The sequence below is a fragment of the Scyliorhinus torazame genome, chromosome 7 (genome assembly GCF_047496885.1).
Source record: "Scyliorhinus torazame isolate Kashiwa2021f chromosome 7, sScyTor2.1, whole genome shotgun sequence".
Classification (NCBI taxonomy): domain Eukaryota; kingdom Metazoa; phylum Chordata; class Chondrichthyes; order Carcharhiniformes; family Scyliorhinidae; genus Scyliorhinus; species Scyliorhinus torazame.
The window spans coordinates 292929577-292953908 of record NC_092713.1 but is presented as its reverse complement, the minus strand read 5'-3'; the positions used below and the strand labels follow the sequence as shown (position 1 = coordinate 292953908).

The 24332-nt window shown below is 50.6% G+C and overlaps 1 protein-coding gene across 1 annotated transcript in view; it reads right to left on the bottom strand.

Moving 5' to 3' along the window:
- LOC140427095 (protocadherin Fat 1-like) overlaps positions 1–24332 on the bottom strand; it is a 212507-nt gene that overhangs the window by 117950 nt on the left and 70225 nt on the right. Inside the window, exons 2-3 of the mRNA XM_072512608.1 lie at positions 15687–18948; positions 10849–11163 (exon numbers count right to left, since the gene is read on the bottom strand). Of these exons, the coding sequence (XP_072368709.1) occupies positions 10849–11163; positions 15687–18918 (3547 nt within the window). The 5' untranslated portion in view covers positions 18919–18948. The remainder of the gene's footprint in view (positions 1–10848; positions 11164–15686; positions 18949–24332) is intronic.

Sequence of the window (24332 nt, the reverse complement as noted above, 5' to 3'; positions counted from 1 at the left end):
CCAATTTTCTTGTGGCAGACAATTAATTGCCGTGTTGATAGTTGTTTTCATTGACTCATGCACAGAGACGTCAGTAATTATGTAAATTATTCTGATTCATAAATCCGATAACAAGACTCCTTAAAAATTGGCAAGAATTGTTTTATATAAACATGTTAGTTTCATAATTAGCCATATTAATTGATGCAAATTGTTTCAGTTTGAAATTCCAAATTAAGCTATTAAACAAAACAATAATTATAACCCATCTCAAAACACAATAAGGCATTCCACAACCTGAAGATCCTAAATGAGTTCACTATCTACACAGCACTTTAAGATGCCAGAAAGGCTCAAAGGGTTTCACATAATTAACTATATTTGAAATGGAGAGGCTGTTAGTATGTCGACCAACAGGGAAAGTAAATCACTAGCTTGAATACAGGCAGTGTTAAAAAGTTGCTTGACTTGATTTAGCTGGTGGTGCAAGGTAATGTTGCTCTGGGCAGGAAGTTACTTCCAAAAACAATGGACAAGAAAAAGAATAGTTGACCCATCAAACCTGCCCACACTCATATGGCTGTAGCATTGTGACTAGATACTTCCTATTCCCACACAACCCCATTCCTCCACAGACATTTACTGTAGAGTTATGATAGAAGGGGAATAAGACTTCCTGTACTACTAGACCACACAAATTGGAAGATACAGATTTGATTTGCTATTTTTACAAAATTAGCTGGTTACAGCCAGGCCAGCAATTGCAAGCCAACAATTTGCCTTTTGGAAAAGCAATTCTCCTATCTCTAGTTATCTCTTAAGACATCTGCGAATTTTGTGTTCACGTCCATCTACACCCACAAGCGTTTGTAACTTACGCATTGTATTATTCATCCTTTTCTCCGTTATGGTCTTTAATCATAACAGGATCAAAATATACTTGAGGGTGAAGAAGGCCATTCATCCCATCCTGGGTAATCCAGATGCTAATACCACTCCCCGAGTTTGCACATTCTCCCCGTGTCTACGTGGGTCTTACCCCCACAACTCAAAAGATGTGCAGGGCAGTTGGATTAGCCATGCTGAATTGCCCCTTAATTTGAAACATTAAAAACAAAACACCACCTTCCAACACTACTCCAAAACTCACTGATAAGCTCAGCTGTTTACAGAGGCGGAAATGACGTGCCAGCCTTGATTAATTGGCAACTTTGTGAGATTATAATAAGCTTTCCTTTCTATGATCTTTGCTTTTCAATGTCCGTATGATTATTTGGACTAGATTAAAACGCATTAAGTGGGGTAAAGCTTTGAAACTATACATGAAGTGTCTAATTGACACTTTTTACGGATGTAGGTGCAGCAGTTTATTTCAAAGCAAATTCCAGAAGAGATGTTTTTTTCACGACTATTTCAAGGCTTGCCATTGTTTTTATGTCTTATTGGTTCTGTACATTGTATAATTGGTGTGTGGGCTTAGGGGGCATCCAGGAGATATGGGAGATATGAAGGGGAATGGGGAATGATAGGTGTAAAGGGGGGGGGGGGGTAGATGAGGGATAGAGGCCCCACCATTGGCCGGCGGCTGGATCTTCTGGTCCCGCCACTGTCAACAAGATTTCCCGTTTTATGCTCCCTCCTGCCACTGGGAAACCCATGGTACGCCATTGGTGAACCAGAAGATCCAGTCTATGGGAATGGCTGGAAAATTCCAGTTAGTGTGTACAAGGGACCATTTATATGGAGACAGGTCTGCTAGGTCAGGAAATGTCCCAACTCAAGCTTCCCACCTCATTCACGAAAATCCGGCCCAAAGTCTCTCCAGTCTTTCCTCACAACTCAAGATTCTTAAGAGTAGATACCACTCTGATAGATCTTCTCAACACTGTCTCCAGCACTTGAATTTTCTCTTGTTTTTTGGTTAATAATTTGGACGTGGTATTTACGCTCTGGTCTGCCAACAGCACAAATACATTTTTTTTTGTAAACATTTTATTGAGGTATTTTTGGTTTTACAACAACAAGATAAACAATGTACATGAATCTATAAACATAGTGCAAAAGCCGTCTCCCTCCCTTACAGGTCCCACCTTTATTAACCCACTACTCTAAGCTAAACTAACCCCCCACCCCTTCTGCTGACGATTAATTTTCCGCAAAGAAGTCGACGAACGGTTGCCGTATCCGGGCGAACCCTAACATTGACCCTCTCATGGCGAACTTAATTTGCTCCAGAAAGAGAAAGCTAGCCATGTCAGATAGCCAGGTCTCCGATTTCGGGGGCTTTGCGTCCCTCCAAGCTAGTAGTATCCATCTCGGGGCTACCAGGGAAGCAAAGGCCAGAACGTCTGCCTCTTTCTCCTCCTGGATTCCCGGATCCTGCGACACCCCGAAAATCCCCACCTCTGGACTCAGCGGCACCCTTGTTTTTAACATCGTGGACATGACATCTGAAAACCCCTGCCAAAATCCCCTAAGCTTCAGACATGTCCAGAACATGTGGACATGGTTCGCTGGCCCTCTCGCACACTTTGCACATCTGTCTTCCACCCCAAAGAATCTGCTCACCTGGGCCACTGTCATGTGAGCCCGTTGAACGACCTTGAATTGTATCAGGCTGAGCCTGGCACATGTTGTGGACGCGTTGACTCTACTCAACGCATCAGCCCATAGACTATCCTCTATCTCTCCTCCCAGCTCCTCCTCCCACTTGCGCTTCAGCTCCTCAGTCTGCGTCTCCTCTGACCCCATAAGTGCCTTGTAATTGACAGAGATGCTTCCTTCTCCTCACCAACCTCTGGAAACTACCCTGTCCTGAATCCCCCTTGGTGGTAGGAGCGGGAAGGTTGACACCTGTTTACGTAGGAAGTCCCGCACCTGCAGATACCTGAATTTGTTTCCCCTCGCCAAACCAAACTTCTCCTCCAGCACCCTCAAACTCGGAAAGCTCCCCTCTATAAACATATTTCCCCCATCCTCTCCATCCCTGCTCTCCGCCATCTCCAAAACCCCCCCGTTCACCCTTCCCGGGGCAAACCAGTGATTATTACAGATTGGAGACCAAACCAATGCTCCATCTGCTCCCAAATGCCTCCTCCATTGCCCCCAGACTCTCAGGGCCGCCACCACCACGGGGCTGGTGGAGTACCGTGCCGGCGGGAACGGCAGAGGCGCAGTTACCAACGCCCCCAAACTGGTGCCCTTGCATGAAGCCACCTCCATACGCTCCCATGCCGACCCTCCCCCACCACCCACTTCCTGATCATGGCTATATTCGCCGGCCAGTAATAGTTACTAAAATTTGGCAGCGCCAGCCCGCCCCCTCCCCGACTCCGCTCAAGCATTACCTTCCTTACTCGCGGGTTCTTGCCTGCCCAAACAAAGCCTGTGATCACTTTGTTGCCCTGTTTAAAAAAGAACCGCGGAATAAAGATGGGGAGACACTGAAATACAAACAGGAATCTCGGGAGGACCGTCACCTTCACCGTCTGCACTCTCCAGCTAGTGACAACGGAAGCGCGTCCCATCTCCGAAAATCGTTCTTTATTTGGTCTACTAGTCGTGCCAGATTTAATTTATGCAGAAGGTCAATTTCCGCGCCACTTGGATGCCTAGATACCTAAAGCTTCCCCCTACTAATCTAAATGGCAGCTCCCCTAATCGCTTCTCCTGTCCCCTCGCCTGGACTGCAAACATCTCATTTTTCCCCATATTTAGCCTATACCCCGAAAACCGGCCAAATTCCCCTAGAATCCTCATGATTTTTTCCATCCCGTCTATTGGGTCCGATACATACAGAAGCAGGTCGTCTGCATAAAGCGAGATCTGTGCTCCACCCTCCCCCCCCCCCCCCGGACCAGCCCCTTCCAGCTCCCAGAGCAATTGCCAGCGGTTCTACAGCTAGCGCGAACAACAGTGGGGAGAGGGGGCATCCCTGTCTCGTCCCTCGGTGCAGTCTAAAAGTCCGATGTTGTCCTATTCGATTGCACGCTCGCCACAGGAACCTGATACAGCAACCTGACCCAGTCAATAAAGCCCCACCAAATCCAAACCGTCCCAGTACCTCCCACAGATATTCCCATTCTACTCGATAAAAGGCCTTCTCTGCGTCCATTGCGACTACTACCTCCACCTCCCTACCTTCCGGGGGCATCATGATCACGTTTAATAGCCTTCTTATATTGGCCACCAAATGCCTACCCTTAACAAACCCTGTCTGGTCCTCCCCAATAATGTCCGGAACACAGTCCTCAATCTTAGAGGCAAAAATTTTGGCCAGCTGTTTGGCATCCACATTCAACAAGGATAGCGGCCCGTAGGACCCACACAGCTCCGGGTTCTTGTCCAGCTTCAGGATCAGCAAAATTGTTGCCTGTGACATCGTCGGGGGCAGCATCCCTCTCTCCCTTGCCTCATTGAACGTCCTCATCAACAATAGTCCCAATATCCCAGAGAACTTTTTATAAAACTCCACTGGGTACCCGTCCGGCCCCGGGGCTTTACCCGGCTGCATGGCATTCAGACTCTCCACTACCTCTTTCAACCCGACCGGGGTTGCCGCCTTCTTTCTAAGCTGCTGTGCAAGTATTCTGCTGGCCTTCTCTCCATGCTCATAGATCGCCCCCCCTCACCTTCCTCAGCTGCTCCAGCGCCCTCCTTGTGGTTAACAAACCAAACTCCGCCTGTAGCCTCTGTCATTCCCTTAACAGCCGTGCCTCTGGGGTCTCCACATACCTCCTATCGATCTTTACCAGTCGGCCGTCTCTACCCTGTCTACCTTCTCCCTGTTGGCCCGTATCGAGATCAGCTCCCCTCCAACCACCGCCTGCAGTGCTTCCCAAACCACCGCTGCTGAAATTTCCCCCGTGTCGTTGACCTGCAGGTAGTTCTGAATACATTTCCTCAGCCGCTCGCACACCCTTCGTCAGCCAAAAATACCACATCTAACCTCCAGTGCGGGCGCTAGTTACTGTCTTTACTAACCTGTAGGTCAACCCAGTGCGGAGCATGGCCTGAGATTGTGATCGCCAAGTATCCAGTGTCCACAACCCCCGACAGTAAAGCCCTGTTCAGAATAAAGAAATCCATCTGGGAGTACACTTTATACAAGTGTGAGTAGAAGGAGAACTCCTTCACCCTCGGCTGCCCAAATCTCTGTGGGTCCACTCCCCTCCCATCTGCTCCATGAACTCTTTTAGTTCCTTTGCCATTGCTAGCACACTGCCCGTTTTCGAGCTTGATATCTGTGTTAAAGTCCCTATCATGACCAACTTGTGCGGGTCCAGGTCCGGTATCTTCCCCAGCATCCTCTTTATGAACTCCACATCGTCCCAATTTGGCGCATACAGATTTACAGATAATACAACCTGCACTCCCTCCAGTTTCCCACTGACCATAATGTACCGACCTCCTACATCCGAAACTATTCTACCCGCCTCAAACACCATCCGCTTATTGATCAGGATCGCGACCCCTCTAGTCTTTGAATCTAGTCCCGAGTGAAAGACCTGACTGACCCAGCCTCTCCTCAATCTAATCTGGTCAGCTACTCTAAGGTGCGTCTCCTGTCGCATTACCACGTCCGCCTTCAGTCCCCTAAGATACGCGAACACACGTGCCCTCTTGACCGGCCCATTTAGCGCTCGTACATTCCAGGTGATCAGCCTAGTTGGGGGGCTCATTGCCTCCCCCCCCCTCGCTAATCAGCCATCCCCTTTATTGGGCCCGCCTCCAGCCCATGCTCCGCGCCTCCACCGGCCCGCCTCCAAGCAGCCCCCGCCCCCAACCTCCTCTCTGTCCCTTCGCCCAAGTCCTTCCCTCGTCGGCAGAACATTTCCCCCCCCCCCAGCAACAACACAATATAGCTCAACCCTTTTAATAAACCTAACATATGCACCCCCCCCCCCCACTACGCTTCCGTGAGCTAGCCCGTCCAGCTAGCTTGGCGGCCCCTACCCCTGGCGCCGAAAAGTCTCCCACCTATTGCCCCTCCCCACCCTCCCCTCTGCTCAAACATACATATTCCAATGACAAACAATCCAAACACAATTGCCCGACAGAAAAAACAGGAAGAAAAACAAATGTAAACCTTAACTTACTCATCTCTGCAACTGGCCCCAAATCAGTACAGAAGGCATTGCAGACAGCTTCCACAAAACGAAAAACGAGAAAAGTTTTTTTAAAAACATGAACGTTGCAGCAAAGTTCAAAATTCTCAGTCCACCACCAGTCATTTCCTTTTCGCGAAGTCCAGCGCGTCCCCAGGCGACTTGAAATAAAAGTGCTGTTCCTCGTACATGACCCAGAGACAGGCCGGATATAACAGTCCAAACTTCACCTTTTTCTTTAAAAGGGTCGACCTGATCTGGTTAAATCCCGCTCTTTTCCTGGCCACCTACGCACTCAGGTCTTGGTAGATCCGCAGGCTACTGTTGTCCCATTTGCAGCTCCGTGTCTGCTTGGCCCACTGTAGAATGCGCTCCTTATCCAAGTACCTATGGAATCTCACCACCATTGCCCTCGGAGGGTCTCCCATTCGCAGCTTCCTCGCATGTGCTCTATGAGTTCTGTCCACCTCCAAGGGTCGGGAGAATGCCCCATCCACGAGCAGCTTCTCAAACATGTCCGCGATGTATGCCCCAGTTCTCTAGGTCCTCCACTTTCTCCAGGAGCCTTTTCTGCTGGTCTCTCAGCATCCCCACCTCCAACTCCACCGCAGTTTTATGTTTCTCCTGGTCAGCCGGTGCCTCTCTCTTTCTGGATCGCCCGATCTTGGGCGTCCAATCTAAGCTCCATCCACTCAACTAACTCTTTTACCGGGTCAAGCAGTCCCGTTTCTGTTTAGCAAAACCTTCCTGAATGACTTGCATCAGCTGCTCCATTGACCACTGGGTCGCCGAGCCAGAGGTCCGGTCCTCCGCCATGCTTTCTCCCCCTGCAGCCCAAGTCTTCTCTGTCCTTCTGTTTCAGCCTTTGCGAGCACTTCTAGTCCTCCTCTCCATGCACCGATGTGGGAATTCAGTACACAATTGCCTCTGTCATCAATTTTTCAATTCAAGTCCGGTAGAAAACCGGGGGAAAAGGTCCAAAAGTCGGACCCGAGCGGGAGCCACCAAATGTGCCACCTACTCCTTCATAGCCGCCACCGAAGTCGAACAGCACAAATACATTTGATCATCACCTCTCCAGACTTACATTCTGGTCCTTTGACTATGCTGTGTAATGTTTTATTGACTTTGTTGATTACCGCTCTGCAATGGTTAGGCATATTTAATTGTTTGTCTATGAAGTTAAAATGTCTTTAATCTCATCCATATCTATTGCAACACCATTAGTATTTAAGTATGTATTAAGTGTTTTCATGAATGGAATGATCTGTCTGGGCTGTACGGAGAACGATGCTTGTCATTGTACCTCGGTACACATAACAATAAATCAAATCAAATCTACTTCTTGCTTCCCATGTATAACACTTCATGTTTGTCTGCACTTAATGTTGTCTGCCAGTAATCTGCTCACATACTCACTCACTAGAAATAAAAATTCAAAGTGTTGCAAAATGGGCTTGTTCCCACTTGTTTTCCAATATTGCGCAAGTTCACCACTGCCCCCCTCGTTCCACTGCCAATGTTAAGCTGCTAAAATGGAGTTTAGTTTCAGCTACTTATTTATGGCATTATTGTCATTTGTTGAAAGATGATTTTGTAGTTTGAGAACTGCAGCCTTAGGGAGAGTCTAAACTCAGGAGAGAAGCAAAAGACCAGCAATGACTGGTCTGCTGTCTATGGGCAGGATTCTCCGACCCCCCCGCCGGGTCGGAGAATCGGCGGGGGCGGCGTGAATCGCGCCCCCTCCGGCTGTCGAATTCTCCGGCGCCGGGGATTTGGCAGGGGCGGGAATCGGGCCGCGCTGGTCGGCGGCCGTTAGCAGCAGCCCCCCGGCGATTCTCCCGCCCGCGATGGGCCACGTGGTCGCTGGGGGGCGCAGGGGATCTGGCCCCGGGGGATGCCCCCATGGTGGCCTGGCCCGCGATCGGAGCCCACCAATCCGCGGGCAGGCCCGTGCTGTGGGGGCACTCTATTCCTCCGCGCTGGCTGATGAACCAGTCCGCGATGGCTGGCGCGGAGATGAACCCCCCCTGCGCATGCGCTGGGATGACACCAGCACACGCTGGCACTCCCGCGCATGCGCCAACTCGCGCCGGCCAGCGGAGGCCCTTCCACGCCGGCTGGCGCAAGTACTCCGGCGCCAGCCTAGCCCCTGAAGGTGTGGAGGGTTCTGCACCTTCGAGGCAGCCCGACGCCGGAGTTGCCCACCCCGCCGGTTTCCGAAGAATCCCGCCCTATATTTTTGAAGTGCGATGCAAGAATTCTCCCATGGTATTGCAAAAGACGAATCAATGTGTAAGTGAAGCCTTCAATGAAGTAGAATGAAAGAGCCAAGGGTAATTGGTCCAAGACAGACATAATCCAACCTTTTTATTAGGTCAGACACACTGGGCGGAATTCTCCATTGCCCGACCCCGAAATCGTAATCGGCGATCGGGCGGAGAACCGATTCCGAAACCGGAATCAGGCCGGCGCCGGTTTGATGCCGGTTTGTGATTCTCCGCCACCTGCGAAATGGCGTCATCGTGACGCGCAGCGCATGCAGCCGCAATGCCGTCTGGGTCTCATCGGCCAGCCCTCCCGCAATACTCCGTCCCCGATGGACCAAGTTCTCGATGGCGTGGGACACGTGTGGTGACGCAAATTGTGAACCCGGCATGGCGGCTGCGGACTGTGTCCAGCGCCGCCACATTCGGCTGGGATCCGTGCCGCTGGCCGGGTGGGCTTCTGCGAGGGCTGGAAGAACTGGTGGGGGTGGCCAGGGGGTGGGCTGTGGGGTCGCAGATGGCGGGTTGGGTCTGCTCACAGCCGGCACTATGGTGTACAGCACGACCACTGCAGGTCGTCAGCCATGCGCTTGCGCAGCCTTGGGCCCGGCTGTTCTCCGGCCGTTCTCGGTGCGATCCGCGGGCGTTTCACACGGCGCCGGTGCTAGCCCCTCACCAGTACCGGAATCGGTGAGGGTTTTGTGGCAATTTCTTTGACGTGAACCTCCCACGGATTCGCCGTTCAAGCCGGCATCTAGCCGCAGGAACGGAGAATCCCGCCCTCTATCCTTAGTTTCAATTCTTATGTCCATGAAACTTTCGATGTTGCCTCACTTTTATTAATGGGAGGAGGTAATTACAATGTGGCAAGTTTACACAAACAGCCCCTTCTACAGCCACCCTCCCTTCACCCACCCCCATCAGTATCTGCCCCTGACATTGGCAATGGTGAACTGCCCCCGGCACCATTTGAAATGCTAAGCATCCATTCAATTTCACAGAGCAATACCATTCACTAGCCTGTTATTGACAGCTTAAATGGTTCAGACACAGCTGCTTCGGGGGTTTGCTTATTTATTCTCCCTTCACCCTTGAATGCATCTGGAGAGCCCTGTTTTGATGCTAACCACAATGATTATAAACACTCTCGCTATGATTGACAGTGCCTGACCACATCAAAGCAGCTAAGTGGTTAGCTCAAGCACGCCCACCTCCTACGACTCCTCTGGGGAACCCCTCCTCCACCCCCCCCCCCCCCCCACCTGCTGAGGGGCACATTACCTATTGTCTGCCCGGAGGATACCCGCTGTGGGGGCTCAACCCGGAGGGGAGACTCAAGCTTGCAGTTTGTTAAGTTGTTGCTGTTGCTATTTTGCATTTTCCCGCTGGCACGGGCCAGGGAGGGAGGAGAATGGGAATGCTCTTGCACCCAGCATTGATCCCGTTTTTCTGCCGACGCTCCATTCTTCGCCTGATCGGGATTTCCGATCGCAATGGCAGTGAATGGAGAATCCTGGCCCCTGTCAATGTTTCTGATGTCAACAACATTTCTCTGATGGTGGCAGGGGAGAGTGTCCACCATTGCTTCTGTTCAGGTGTTTAGGCCAAGAAAGTTAATTAAGGGTTTGTGAAAATCCCATCGTCTTAAACGTTTTAAAATTTGGTAGAAGCGACCGATGTTTCGGAGCCATCTGTCTCAAACCAGCTGAAGATAGACATGGACCATGTCAGGGGTGAGTCATGGAGGCCACAAAAGTATCTGATAAGCCTGAATGCTGATCTTTGGTGAAAGGATTTATCCTTTTGAAGTAAAAGCTCAGTTCCCATTACAGGTCAGGGGAGGGGGCAAAACTTTGTCACCTCCCTGGCATCACGTGGGCACCAGAACAGTGGGCATGGCTGTATGGACTCCACCTAAGCACTAGAAGGGGTTTAACTAGAAATTGGTGCTGTGGACAACATATCAAATTCACAACTAATCCGGCATCACAGCCTCAGAGGGCATTGGTTTTGGTGCCTGACCTCGTTGGGTGGTCCCTTCCAATGCCCTAATGCAAAAGTCTTGGTCATTTTGGTGCTCTGCTGTGCTCGCCACAACATGGCCCTCCAGTGAAGTATGGACCTTCAGGATGTAGATGAGGGTCGATGAGGGCAATGCTGTTGATGTGGTGTACATAGAGTTCCAAACGACATTTGATTCTGTGTAGACATTGTTAACCAATTTCCTTTGCTTTGCTTAAGAAACCATATTCTGCAGCTTTCTAGTAAGTGACACCTTGGACAAGACGGCTACAATTCCATAAATAAATGACCAGAAATCAAGGGGGGAAAAGCCTCAACAAAAGCAGTACTACCCAAGAACAACCAAATAAATATTTTTTTGTCCTGTTGACAAACATTGGCCCAGATCTTCGCTCATTTTGGCAGCATAGGCAAAGAAAACACAATAAATATTAAACTTTAAAAAGTGATAGTTTCACACCGTATTAACATACCAGTCTTTGGGTCAATAGTAAAGAATCCTCTTGGGTTTTCACCAGTGATCCTGAAGGTCAGCTGACCCTGTGAACTGGAATCAGGGTCATCTGCGTCGATGCGAAGAACAGGTTTATCTTTCTGGGAGTTTTCACTGATTGAGGTGTAGTAAACAGGTGCTGTGGTCTGAGGAGGATTATCATTCACATCTAAAACTTTGATGAAGACTTCAGTTGAAGTGACCCAAGGAATGGCGCCTAAATCCGTAGCAAGAACTGTCAGCCAATAGTGGGGCCATCTTTCACGGTCAAGGAGTTCCACAGTTTGTATTGTTCCTGTAATCGAAAGGAAATTGTCTTTAATGACGGGTTTTCCTTTTTACCTTATGATTTACCATCAATCCCAGTTCCTGTGATCCTGAATAACATGCAAGCAACTCAGGTGTTATGTAATGCACAATTATTGGGTAATTTTAACTTAATTCGCAGGGTTGGAAAGTCCATTGGATTCAGGTACAATATTGGTTCACCTGATCACGAACATTTTTCAATCATTGGGTTATATTAAAACTATCCTCTTAAAATCACTCCAGACTATATTGTCAGTGCCTTACCATAGAGCAAAGAACAAACTATCAACATTCCCATGAAATTCACCAGGCTAATCATGTATTCTGACACAATGCATATGTGAGCCTTACAGAATTGGCAAATGTGCAAGAAGCAATGGTCCTCTCCATGACCAAGTATAGTCAATGTGAAACTCTGAAAAGTCCCACAATTCATCGGCTTCAATTCTCACAGAGAATTAGGTGGTGAAGGAGGCGAAGGTATGTCCAAGGAAGTCAAAATGGGAATAGAATCGATTTTAGCAAGGATACTTCCAGTATTTTGTCAGAACAAGCTTTTTATCATCTTTTCAAATAAATACTAATTTTACTGAATTGAAGGCAAAATATTTGCATGGTTAGGAGATTATTTAAGCAGGTGAAGACAGAGAGTAGGGAGAATGGGTATGCATTCAAATTGGAAGGAAATGACTGGTGGTGTCGCACAGGGATCCACACTGGGGCCATAGCTATTCACGATATTTACTATGAACTTAGGTATCACAATAGGGTGTTCCATGTCCAAATTTGCTGATGACAAAGATTGATGAGATATTAAGTAACGTGGAGGCATATAAAATTACAAAGTGACATTGATGGATGAAGAGAGTGCGGAACTGTGGCAGATAAATTTCAGTGCAGATATGGGTGAAGCAAAAATAAACTTTTGCTTCCAGTTTGGAGCAAAAAGGAATTGGCCCCAGCACTTTTTAAATGGTGAAAAGCAATAAAAGAATCAAAAGAGATTTACTGCTTAATGTAACGGATCATTAAAATGTAGTAGTGAAGTGCAATACATGGTCAAAAATGCAAATGAAATGCTGGGCTGGGATTCTCCCCTACCCAGCGTGGAAGGGGTCCCGACGGGATGGAGTGGCGGGAACCACTCTGGCGTCGGGCCACCCCAAAGGTGCGGATTCCGCACCTTTAGGGGCCAAGCCCTCACCTTGAGGGGCTAGGCCCGCGCCGGAGTGGTTGGTGCGCCGCCGGCCGGCGGGAAAGGCCTTTGGCGCCACGCCAGCCGGGGCCGAAGGGACTTCGCCGGCCGGCAGAGGTCCACGCATGCACGGGTGTGTCAGCAGCTGCTGACATCATCCCCACGCATGCGCAGGGGGGGGTCACTTCCGCGTCGGCAATCGCGGAGGCTATGGCCGAGGCGGAAGGAAAAGAGTGCCCCCACGGCACAGGCCTGCCCGCGGATCGGTGGGCCCCGATCATGGGCTAGGCCACCGTGGGGGCACCCCCTGGGGCCAGATCGCCTCGTGCCCCCCCCCCCACCCCCCCCAGGACCCCGGAGCCCGCCCGCGTCCCCAGTCCCGCCGGGAGGGTAGGTGGTTTGATTCACGCTGGCGGGGCCGGCATTACAGTAGCGGAACTTCGGCCCATCGCGGGCCGGAGAATTGCTGGGGGGTGGGGGGGGGCGCCGACCGGCGTGGCACGAATCTCGCCCCACCGAATTTTTGGTGCCGGAGAATTCGCCGGCCGCCGGGGGCAGGATTCACGCCGTCCCCCGGCGATTCTCCGACCCAGCAGGGGGGGTCAGAGAATCCCACCCCTGCTCTTTAAAACTAGAGGGCTGGAATATAATGGGAGGAAGCTTTGCTCCAGATTTACAAAAGAAGGTCTGGTTAAGCCACATCCAGAGTACAATGTATGATTCTGAAAACACCACAGAAGGATATCTTAGCCTTTGAAGAAGTGGACCAGCATGTTGAGGAGATATTACATAAAATAGATTATGTATTCTCGGTAACGTTGAAGGTTAAGAACTCATTTGTTGGGATTGAGCTTTTAGTACTTTGGAAGGAATTGAGAATGTGGAGAGAGGAAATCTTTACCACTGGTTGGAGAGTCTGAGAGAAGGGGAGATGACCTTGAAATCAGAGCCAGGGGTCCCAGAAGAAAAACTAGGAAATACTTCATGAAAACATAATGGAAGTGTGGAACTCTCTCGCACAAAAAGCAACAAAACACAAGTTCAGCCAGTAACTTTAAATATAAGATTAGTGAAATTTTGTTACCCAAGGGTATTAATGGGTATGGAGTCAAAGCAATTGATTTGGGTGGCACAGTGGTTAGCACTGCTGCCTCACAGCACCAAGGATCCGGGTTTGATCCCAGCCATGGGTCACTGTCCATGTGGAGTTTGTACATTCTCCCTGTGTCTGCGTGGGTCTCACCCCCACAACCCAGAAAGATGTGCAGGGTAGGTGAATTGGCCACACTAAATTGGCCCTTCATTGGAAAACAAATTGGGCACTCTTAAGTTCATAAAAAATTTTAAAAAGCAATTGGATCAATCATGATGCCAGACAGAACAGGGTCAAGTGGCTGAATAGTTAATTCCCATTTCTATGTTCGTATGTACAGGAGGGCTACTGTTACAAGAGAATCCACCGTCTTCAGGAAACAAAGAATAAGTACTGAAGAAAACCCCATGATTTATATAAATAGCAAACTCAGAATGTATGTCCTAATGTTCAGTCCGTTTATTGTGTTCATTTCTGCAATGCAACAAGCTTTCATTTACAAAATAGGCCTCTGTTCCAAAAATGTGCAAACTGCACAGCAAGCCTTTGGGTAAGCAGAATTTGTAAGTCTCGAGGTTGTTTCAATACAGAATGGATGGACCACCTTACCTTCAATACTATTTTCAAACCACAAATCATACTGACAGATTTTGAAATGTTTTATCAAGTAGCAATGAGGAGCTAAACAAAATTTTTAACGTTTCTAGATAGTGGCACATTTCCCCAGTGAAGCATATTTAGTAAATTTGTAATTATTGTTATTGTATTCTTCATCGCTTCTCGGTCTTTTGGCTGAGATCAAGCCCAAGATGAGGTGCAATGCCTTTTCTTGTCAGCTTGGATCTTGTATGTCTCTCTTGGAGACAATGAATTGGTTTCAATTTGAATTGAATTGAGTTTTGGAGCAAGCAATGAGATGGATTAAGGGTTCGCTCTGTCCACTCTGACCCGTTGGCTTTGTAATTTTAAGAATGGGATTCAAAAGGAATGTTTTTGACGTTTTTGTATTCTTCCTCTCATTTGAGGGCAATTGGGTGTAATTTTATCTTTGGATGGTAGTGTGAAGCAGATAATATTGATTCATCTGCCCATTACACATCACTCTGCCAATTTTCAAAGCTTCAAACTGACCAGTTTTCAATCTGTTGATATTTCTCATGACAACTCATTAAGATGCACATATATTCAAACTCAGCAATATCTGCACTCTGTATTTGTTTCTTGATCTCTCAGGATTAACACCAAGACCTCATCAACATAGAATTATTTTCTAAGCTTACAAGAAGGTCCTCTGCAGTTGGCAGAAGAAAATTAACTCACCAACGTTCGTTCCTGAGGGAATTTTCTTTTTTAAATCCGTCCATTTTTTCTTACATTAGCTGATGTTACAAGGATGGGTTGGTGAGAGGGGCAACACACCTCGGAATTCTCCGGCTATTCACGCCAGTGGGATCCTCTGGTCCTGCCAATGGCGCACCTGCACCGGCGGGTTTCCAGGTGGCGGGATGTGGGATCAATGGGATAGCCCTTTGACAGCAGTGGAACCAGAGGATGGAGCACTGCCTCCCCGCTGCGAGAAAAACGCCGTGGGGAGGCCAGAGAATGTCCCCCGTGGTTATAACGTTTTGGGCAAGGAATGTAGGGGAGATGTACACAGGAAATGGTGATGAGGTGGAAGCTCAGGTGATTAATGATTTCAAAATGAGACTCGATGGGTACTTGAGACGGAAACTTGCAGGACTAGGGGGATCCAGCAGGAGAATGGGACTGGCTAGAATTCTCGATGGAGAGCCGGCATTGACTTGAGGAGCCAAATAACCTCCCATGTGTAGTCATGACTCTATGATTGGACCCTTCCTGCCAGCAGAATCTTCCAGTCCCGCCAATGGCAACCCTTCCCCCCCCATGATGGGTTCCCAGGTGTTGGAGGGTGCGGGTCACACAAAACCCCTTGGACTTCGGTGGCACCGGAAGATCTCACGTTTGACTAATGGCGGGCTGCCTCTGTCACTGGAAAATCCTGCCCTATGACTCTAATCTGCAATATGTTTAGACTTTATTTTACAAACTAAATTTTACACATTTACAAATTTATTTTAGATGAAATTCTTTAAAAAGTCTCAATCCTCAAACATTCAATAATATGAATCATATAATCCTTTGGAGTTTTATGGAATCAGAATAATATGATACCCATCAGACTTTCTGCTCATGTTCTTACCTGTATTTTCATTAATGGTGAGGAATCCAAGGCCTGTTCCACCCTTGATCGAATATCGAATCGTACCATCATTTCCGTTGTCTTCATCTTGAGCAGTGAGTGTAATCACTGAGGTTCCCACAGGGACTCCTTCACTGACAGAGCTTTTAATCACAAAGGAGGAGAAGTGTGGTCGATGCAGGTTTTCATTGACGTCAATCACTTCGATTTCCACATAACAGGTGGAGCTCAGAGAATGTGGTTTTCCACTGTCAATCACATGAGCTGTTAGATTATAAAAATTCTTACTTTCAAAGTCTAATTGCTTATTGGTACGGATAGCTCCTGCTTGTCTGTCAATTCTGAATGCATTTTCTCCAGTTGTTATCAGGCTATATTTCACTTCACCTCCCGGTCCCAGATCTGGATCGTAGGCCTCAAGCCATACTATGACAGTTCCTACTGGAATATCTTCAGGAACTCTCACCCTGTAGTGAGATGGGACAAACTGAGGTGGGTTATCATTTACATCTTCTATGATCACTGTTAGATCGATAGTTGAGAATAGTTGAGGCTCTTGTCGAGCCTGATCTCTGGCTTCAATTTTCAGAACATGTATTGGATGAAGTTCTCGATCTAATGTGCCAGAAACATGCACTATACCTGAAGCTTTCTCAATGGAAAATGTCTTGGTACCACTTAGAAGTGAGTATTTTATTTCTCCATTATCTCCCACATCATTATCTTTAGCCTTTACCTGGGCTATAGACGTCCCAAGCTCCACATTTTCACGTATTACTGCTGAATAACTATCCTGAAAAAATTTTGGTTTATTATCATTTGCATCCAGCACATGCACTGTCAACACCCTCCAAGAGAATTTCTGAGGTTTTCCAAGATCATAAATTGTAATGTTTAAAGTGTAAAGACTTGTTGTTTCATGATCTAAGGGTAACACAACTTTCAGCACCCCAGTCTCCATCTCTACAACAAAACAGCTGTCTTCATTCCCATTCGAGATCACATAGACCATCTTGCCATTGAAACCAGAGTCAGGATCCATAGCATGAATATTCAAGATGGTTGAATCTACTGGAATGCTCTCGATTACGTCGATGGAGTTTGGAAAATGAATATCAAATTGTGGAGAGTGGGCATTGACGATGTGGATATAAGAGAATGAATCTTCTTCTTGAGGTTGATAATGTGGTTTAACAGAAAGCAGAAGGATCTCTGCGAGCTTTTTAATTGCTCCAGTATCTTTACAATGCATATTGACCATTTTCAGGCGATCTGTAACAGTGAGGTTTACATCTATAGTGGAAGCATAGTTCTCTCCATCTGTAGCTGTGATTTTAAGATGAAAAAATGAGATCATGCGGGCAGGACTGTAAGATAAGGGGCGCTTCAACATTAGTGTACCAGAAATTGGATTGAGATCAAAGAAATCGAGTTCATTACCAGACAAAAGCTCATATCGGATCCCTTGCAGTTCATCTGCATCCACTGCTGAGACAGTGGTGATGAGATGACCAACGGTGAGATTTCTTGAAACATTGCCATGGCAATTGTTCTTCTCAAACAGTGGTTCATTGTCATTCAGATTCTTCAAGTAAATTGTGACAGGGACTTCCACTTCATAGTGATATGGTGAGCCCCAGTCAGAGGCCCAAACCCGTAGATGGTACACTCGCTGCATAAGTTCATAGTCCAGGTTCTCAGATGTCACAATGGTTCCCGTAAATGGATGAATGCTGAAGGGGACAGGACCTACATTGGCAATGCTGTACGTCACATAACCATTTTCACCTTGGTCTTTGTCGGTTGCGTTGACTGTTAAGATACTTGTTCCAATTTGTACATTCTCATCAATACTCCCTTGGTATGAAGATGCTCTGAACTCTGGAGCATTATTATTGGTGTCGATGAGATCAATAATGATATTCACTGAAATGTGACCAATACTGGCCTTTACTTTTAATTCAAAGTGGGACTGTTCCAAAAAATCCATTACAGCAGCAGTAGTAATGAGACCAGTTCGAGGATTTATCCTGAATTTTGTACTGGCGTGATTCTGCTCCAGGTAATAAGTCTGATTTGGAAGTTTAGGTTGAGCTCTAACCATTAGAACAGGACTATTTGGTGGTGCAAACTCAGGCAATCTAACCTTATAACGATCTTCCTCAAACTTTAAGGTTTCAGGCCACTTTGCTGGTACATGGATAATTTTTATTGGTGAATGGTTAGTTGGGTTGCTCTTATCTCTAGCTTGCAGAGACAAGTTATAGCCCAGGGAATTGTCTACCCAATTTTCCTCCTTGATATATAGTAGCTTGAACTCTCGACTGCCTTGGTAAAATGGTATCACATTAAAATGGTGAGCTGGATCCCCATCCACAATGTCCACTGCATGTACTCCTTCCTCGACTGTGATAATGGCACGTGTAGCATCGTGGTCCTTTCCAGGAGAGGTGAGATGTACAGACTGAATTCCTGGCGCTCTTATGCCAGCCCACTCTACATTCACAGTCAGTTTTGCCACACTGCCAATCCCACTGCCTCCAAATAACTTCACCGTGCGGTCCACTGCCAAGATTTCCAGGCTATATTGCTTAAGAGTTGTGTAATTCAGGCTTCCTGCCAATGTGACAACTCCGCTACTGGGATTTATGGCAAACATATCAGCCCTGTCTTTGAAAGCATAATAAAATGCCGCATTGCTTCCAACATCGGCATCTGTTGCGGTGATTCTGGCAACACTGGATCTCAATGGGGCATCATCTGTTATGGAGACAGAGTACGACAACGGTGAAAATAGAGGACGCAAGTCATTTTTATCAAGGATCTGGATCATCACCTTGGTCCATGCTTCATGTTGGAATGTTCCGTCAAGTGCCTGGACTGTCAGGAGATAATGATCCTTTACTTCTCTGTTTAAAACAGCCATGTTGGAACTTCTGGTCCTTATACGCAAAAAGCAGAAATCACCCACCAAGTATTCCTCTGCTTTGAAAATGTTCATATTGTCTCCAGAAACAATTTTGTATTTAATGTTCTCGATAGCCTCTATAATCTGAATGCCCATTTTTACACTACTTTCCAAGTAAGTCTTGGGGGCAGAATTTTCATAGATAGTAGCGTTGTAAACATGGTGAGTGAATTGGAAAGGTGAGATGTGCGGTTTCTCCAGGTGCTCTTCGGAAATGCCAAACATCACCAAAAGTGCGATAAGTTGTAAACTTTTGAATGCCATGGTTCACCACATTAGCTATCTTCTTAAAATCTGTAGGGAGACCATTGAAAATGATTAGCTCCTTAGCAAGATCCTAACATTAAAAAAACATACTCTCCGTTTTACATTTCAAAGCTCATCTTTGAACCTAGGTTGAACCTGGATACCCTGACCTCTCGCTGTCTGGCCTTAAGAAATCCAGCAAGTTTATATTGGATTTTAATCAGCGATGACAGCAGGGAATCCCAATGTTAATGTTCTCATAAGCTGGCTGTAAAAATGTCTCACCAGCTCACATTAAACGTGAGAAAATAAAATGGCCCATTTTAGCTCCCATCATTTTAAGTATTAAATATTGACATTGCTATGTCCAAGAAACACAGTAGCAAGAGGTTTGAATCCTGGAAGCTCATCCATTAGGAAAAATAAATATATAATGCAACTCAGCCATTCTTACTTGTCTTCCAGTCCACTCCATGGTTTCTTGTCCCCTCCTCACTTTTTCTTCTCTTAGTTCCCTCTCCCTCTAAGTACTAATTTCTATTCCTCATACAGTTTCTGCTCTCCATGCACTTTTTAGTTTTTTTTTTGCTTATATTGGGTGAAATTCTCCGTTATCGGCGCAAAGTCCGCCGATCGGCGCAAAAACCGGCGCAAATCCCACTTGCGTCACCCTGGAAAAATGGGTCAAAAGTCTCTGGCGTGAAATGGGCTAGCAGCGACGTAACGGGATCCGCGCTTGCGCACGTGGTTCACGCCGTGCAGCGTCATACGCGCCGCACGGCGTGACGGCTCATAAGGCCGCGCTGCTCCCCCCCACCCGACCGGAACACCCGACTGGATGGCTGGCCGCTGCTCAGCCCCGAGGTTCCAGTCACGGGATGTGGAGGCGCTCCTGGACGCTGTGGAGCAGGGGAGGGACGCCCTGTATCCCGGGGACGGCCGCAGAGTTGCCCCACGCCACAGCCGGCGTCTGTGGAGGGAGGTGGCAGAGGCCGTCACTGCTGTGGCCCTGACACCACGGACAGGCACCCAGTGCCACAAGAAGGTGAACAACCTCGACAGAGCAGGCAGGGTGAGCCTCCCCCATATCCCACCTCCCCCATATCCCCCCTCCCCCATATACCCCCTCCCCCATATCCTCCTCTCCCCCATATCCCCCTCCCCCATATCCCCCATATCCCCCCTCCCCCCTCCCCCATATCCCCCCTCCCCCATATCCCCCCTCCCCCATATCCCCCATATCCCCCCCATATCCCCCCATCCCCCATAGCCCCCCTCCCCCATATCCCCCCTCCCGCATATCCCCCATATCCCCAAGTGAATCCAGCCCTAACCTTAACCTCTGCAATGCACGTGCAACCGATGGCGTGCATTCATATAACTGCCTAACAGTGTTGCCTTTTACCCCTGCCACCACCCTCATCCACCACCCCCCCCCCCCCCAACAGGAGAAGCGCGCACTCAACAATAGGGAGCATGTGAGGACTGGAGGAGGCCCCGCTGATGAGAGGCCACTGACCAAACACGAGGAAAGGGCCCTGGAACTGGCTGGCGGACCTGACGACCGCGAGGTTGCTGATGCAGAGGTCGGGGGCGAACCAGCAAGTGAGCCACCGACAGCCTGTCCCCATATCCCCCCTCCCCTATGTCCCCCTCCCCCATATCACCTGATCACTGCCTGATGTCTAACCATGCATGCTTCATTGTGTATCGCAGGACCAAACGTCCAGGCACCCATCCCCGCAGATGCAGACCGCCTGCAGGATGCCCCTCGGAGGCCACGAGAGACGGAGAGACCCGGACCCTCCGGCATGCGACGCCCGCAGGATGCCCCTCGCACACCATGGGAGACAGAGAGACCCGGACCTTCCGGCATGCGACACCCGCAGGGTGCCCCTCGCACACCACGGGAGACAGAGAGACCCGGACCCTCCGGCATGCGACGCCCGCAGGATGCCCCTCGGAGGCCACGGGAGACGGCGAGACCTGGAGCAACAGGGAGACGACACCCCCGTCACGTGCGGGAGCGACCACCCAGCGACGAGGGGGGCAGCCACAGGCCCCCGTCACATCCGAGCCAGGACACCACTACCCAGGACACCACTACCCAGGACACCACTACCCAGGACACCACTACCCAGGACACCACTACCCAGGACAGCACTACCCAGGAAGACGAAATACCGGGCAGTGACTCAGAGTGGATGGTTGGAGACGAACCCCCACCCCAAAGTGCCATGGACTCAGAGTGGGACGAAGAGCACGACACAACACCACTGCTGTCACCAACACCCTCCACCATCGCAGAAACACTCACCTCGGTTGGGCACTTTAGTGATGAGGCGTCTGGTACACTCACTGGTGCGCACAACACAGCCGTCCCGGTACAGCAGGTGGAGGTAGGAGCAGCAGAGGGGCCGGTCGGTCGGAGGGCAGCCCAGCCCAAGCGAACATCTGCCGCCCAGATGGATCCCGGGTTCCTGGAGTTTCCACACCCACACATAGATCCGATGCAACCACCGACCCGGAGACGAGCGAAGAGGGTGACGGACGGCTTGCGGCGGCTGCGGTCGCAGGTGGAGGAGTCCACCCGCGACCAGGAGCTGGGAGTGGTGCCGGTCATGCGTGCCACCCAGGCCGACACCGCACGGGTGGCGTCCGCGATGGAGGCAATGGGTGCGATGGTGTCAGACATGGGGAACGGTTTGCGAGGCCTGGGGCTTTCCGTGCAGGCGGCGTCTGTGGCCCAGGAAATGGCTGCCCTCTCACAGGAGGCCATAAGCCAGTGCCAGCGCCAGATGGCAGAGGCGCTCAACGCCATAGCCCAGTCTCAGCAGGCCATGGCCCAGTCTCAGCAGGCCATAGCCCAGTCTCTGCAGGCCATGGCCCAGTCTCAGCAGGCCATCGCTGAGGGCATCGGCGCCAGTGGCCATGTGCGAGCCGGCGTCGCACTGTCACAGACAGGGTTTGCCAACCCCCTGGGCTCCATGGCTGCAGACCCCTGTCGATACCAGCACGGGCCTCCAGGACTGGCAGCGCCAGATGTCGGGGGGGCGTCGGATGGCCAGTCCGTTCGCATCCCCCACCCATGTAGAGGCCTGGGGGCCATCGGGCACCCCGAGGGAGGAGGAGGTGGTGTGGTCCGTCTCGGGTCCCCCTGTAGGGGAGGTCCCGGTACACCGCGACACCTCGGACTCCCCCCCTTCCGTCACAGGTGCATCGGGTGGGCAACGGGCAGGACAGGCTGGCAGCTCGCCATCCCAGTCGCCCGGGCCGCAGACTGGCCCATCTAGGCCAGGACGCCCCAGGAAACGGCTGCCAAAGGGATCCCGTGTCAGAGGGCAGGAATCACAGGAGTCCACCTCCAGTTCTGCTGTACCGTCTGGGGAACCACGTAGACGTAGTCAAAGGGCCCGTAAGGCCAAACAATTAAACACTGAGTAAGTTGGCACGGGTGCAGGGCACAGATGAGTTTTAGGGGCTAGGGCACGTGCATGAACTCCTTTGGTTATTAAAGTCAATATTACACCTAAAGAAGCTGCCTTTGTGCTCTGTCCAAAGCGTGCGGGGGTGTCATGTACGTTGAGCGCAAGTGTGTGTGTGAGGGGTGGTCTTACCTCAGCCCCAGGTGAGTCTGCCCCGTTCCCCCTGGGCCGCCATCAACATCCCCTCAGGCAGAGGACGGGCCCGTGCGCTGCAGTGTCACAGCCGCATGCAGGGATGGTCCGGGTGGATGGTGGTACTGTGGCCATGGGTCAGACATAGTACAACGATGTGGAGCCAGGAGCTCACCGTAGGGCGGGTTGTCATCATCCTTATGGCCTGCAATAGACACGCGTCCACCCGCAACTGTGTGAGCCCGGCCCGTTGTGCCGCAGGTGGATCGGCAATGGGGGGGGGGGGTGTGCATGAGGGTGGGGTGGGTGGGGTTGGGGAGGGGGTGAGGGTGCTGGGTGGGTGGATGGGTGGGGGGTGTGGGTGGTCGGCTGTTGCCATGGTGTGCGGTCTGTGGCCATACTACCCGTTTCCCACGCCCATCTAGTCAGTGAAGCGGGCGGCTATCAGTCTGTCCCGTGCCCGCTGGGCCAGCCGGTAACGGTGGACAGCCACCCGCCTGTGTCTACCCCATCTGCCCTGACCATTGCCCCCATCAGGTGCCCCCAGAGAGGTCCAGGCACCTGAAACGCATCTTCAACACGCCAAAGCACCTCTCTATCACTCCCCTTGTCGCTACATGGGCATCATTGTAGCGGTTCTCCGCCTCATTGCGTGGCCTCCGTATTGGCGTCATCAGCCACGATCGCAATGGGTAGCCCCTGTCGCCCAGCAACCAGCCCCTCAGCCGGGGATGGCGTCCCTCGTACATGCTGGGGATGGATGACCGCGACAACACGTATGAGTCGTGTACACTGCCTGGGTAACGGGCGCAGACTTGCAGGATCGTCATGCGGTGGTCGCAGACCACCTGTACGTTCATCGAATAGGTCCCCTTCCTATTGGTGAACACGGCCCTGTTATCTGCAGGTGGCCGCACGGCGACGTGCATCCCATCGATCGCGCCCTGGACCATGGGGAACCCGGCCACGGCAGAGAAGCCCACGGCACGGGCATCTTGGCTGGCCCGGTCCACAGGGAAGCGGGTGTAGCGGTGCGCCATGACATATAGGGCATCTGTCACTGCCCGGATGCACCGATGCACCGATGTCTGCGATATGCCGGACAGGTCCCCACTCGGTGCCTGGAATGACCCCGTTGCATAAAAGTTCAGGGCCACCGTAACCTTGACGGACACGGGGAGAGGGTGCCCCCCGCCTGTGCCACGCGGTGACAGGTGTGCCAGCAGGTGGCAGATGTGTGCCACGGTTTCCCGCCTCATCCGGAGTCTCCTCCTGCATTCCTGGTCCGTGAGGTCCTGGTATGACTGCCGGGGCCGGTACACACGGGGCGCCCTCGGGTGCCTCCGTTGCCGTGGGGCCGCGACGTCCTCCTCCCCCTCCTCGTCCTGTCGGTCAGGTGTCCCTCCAGCCTGGGCGGCTGCCGCCTGCCCCTCTGCGGCAGCCTGCGCCGCCTCTCTGGCACGCTCCTCCTCCTCCTCTTCCTCCTCATCCAGGGCAACATGGACATTAGCGGCTGCCGCCACGGCGGCCAACATCGCTGGATGATCGGAAAACATGACGGCCTGGTGGGCGGGGGGGGGGGAACGACGACATGTCATCATTGCCCATATCCCCTCCTCCCCCCAGCCAGGTGGCATGGACCGCATGGATCCAACTGTTGGAGGCTGGCACCTGGCCAGGTGGACCAACTCACTTGCCCTCACACCCCCCCCTCCCCGGCACGGACCCCCCATCCCCCTCCCCGGCACGGACCCCCCTCCCCCATCCTCCTCCCCGGCACGGACCCCCCATCCTCCTCCCCGGCACGGAACCCCC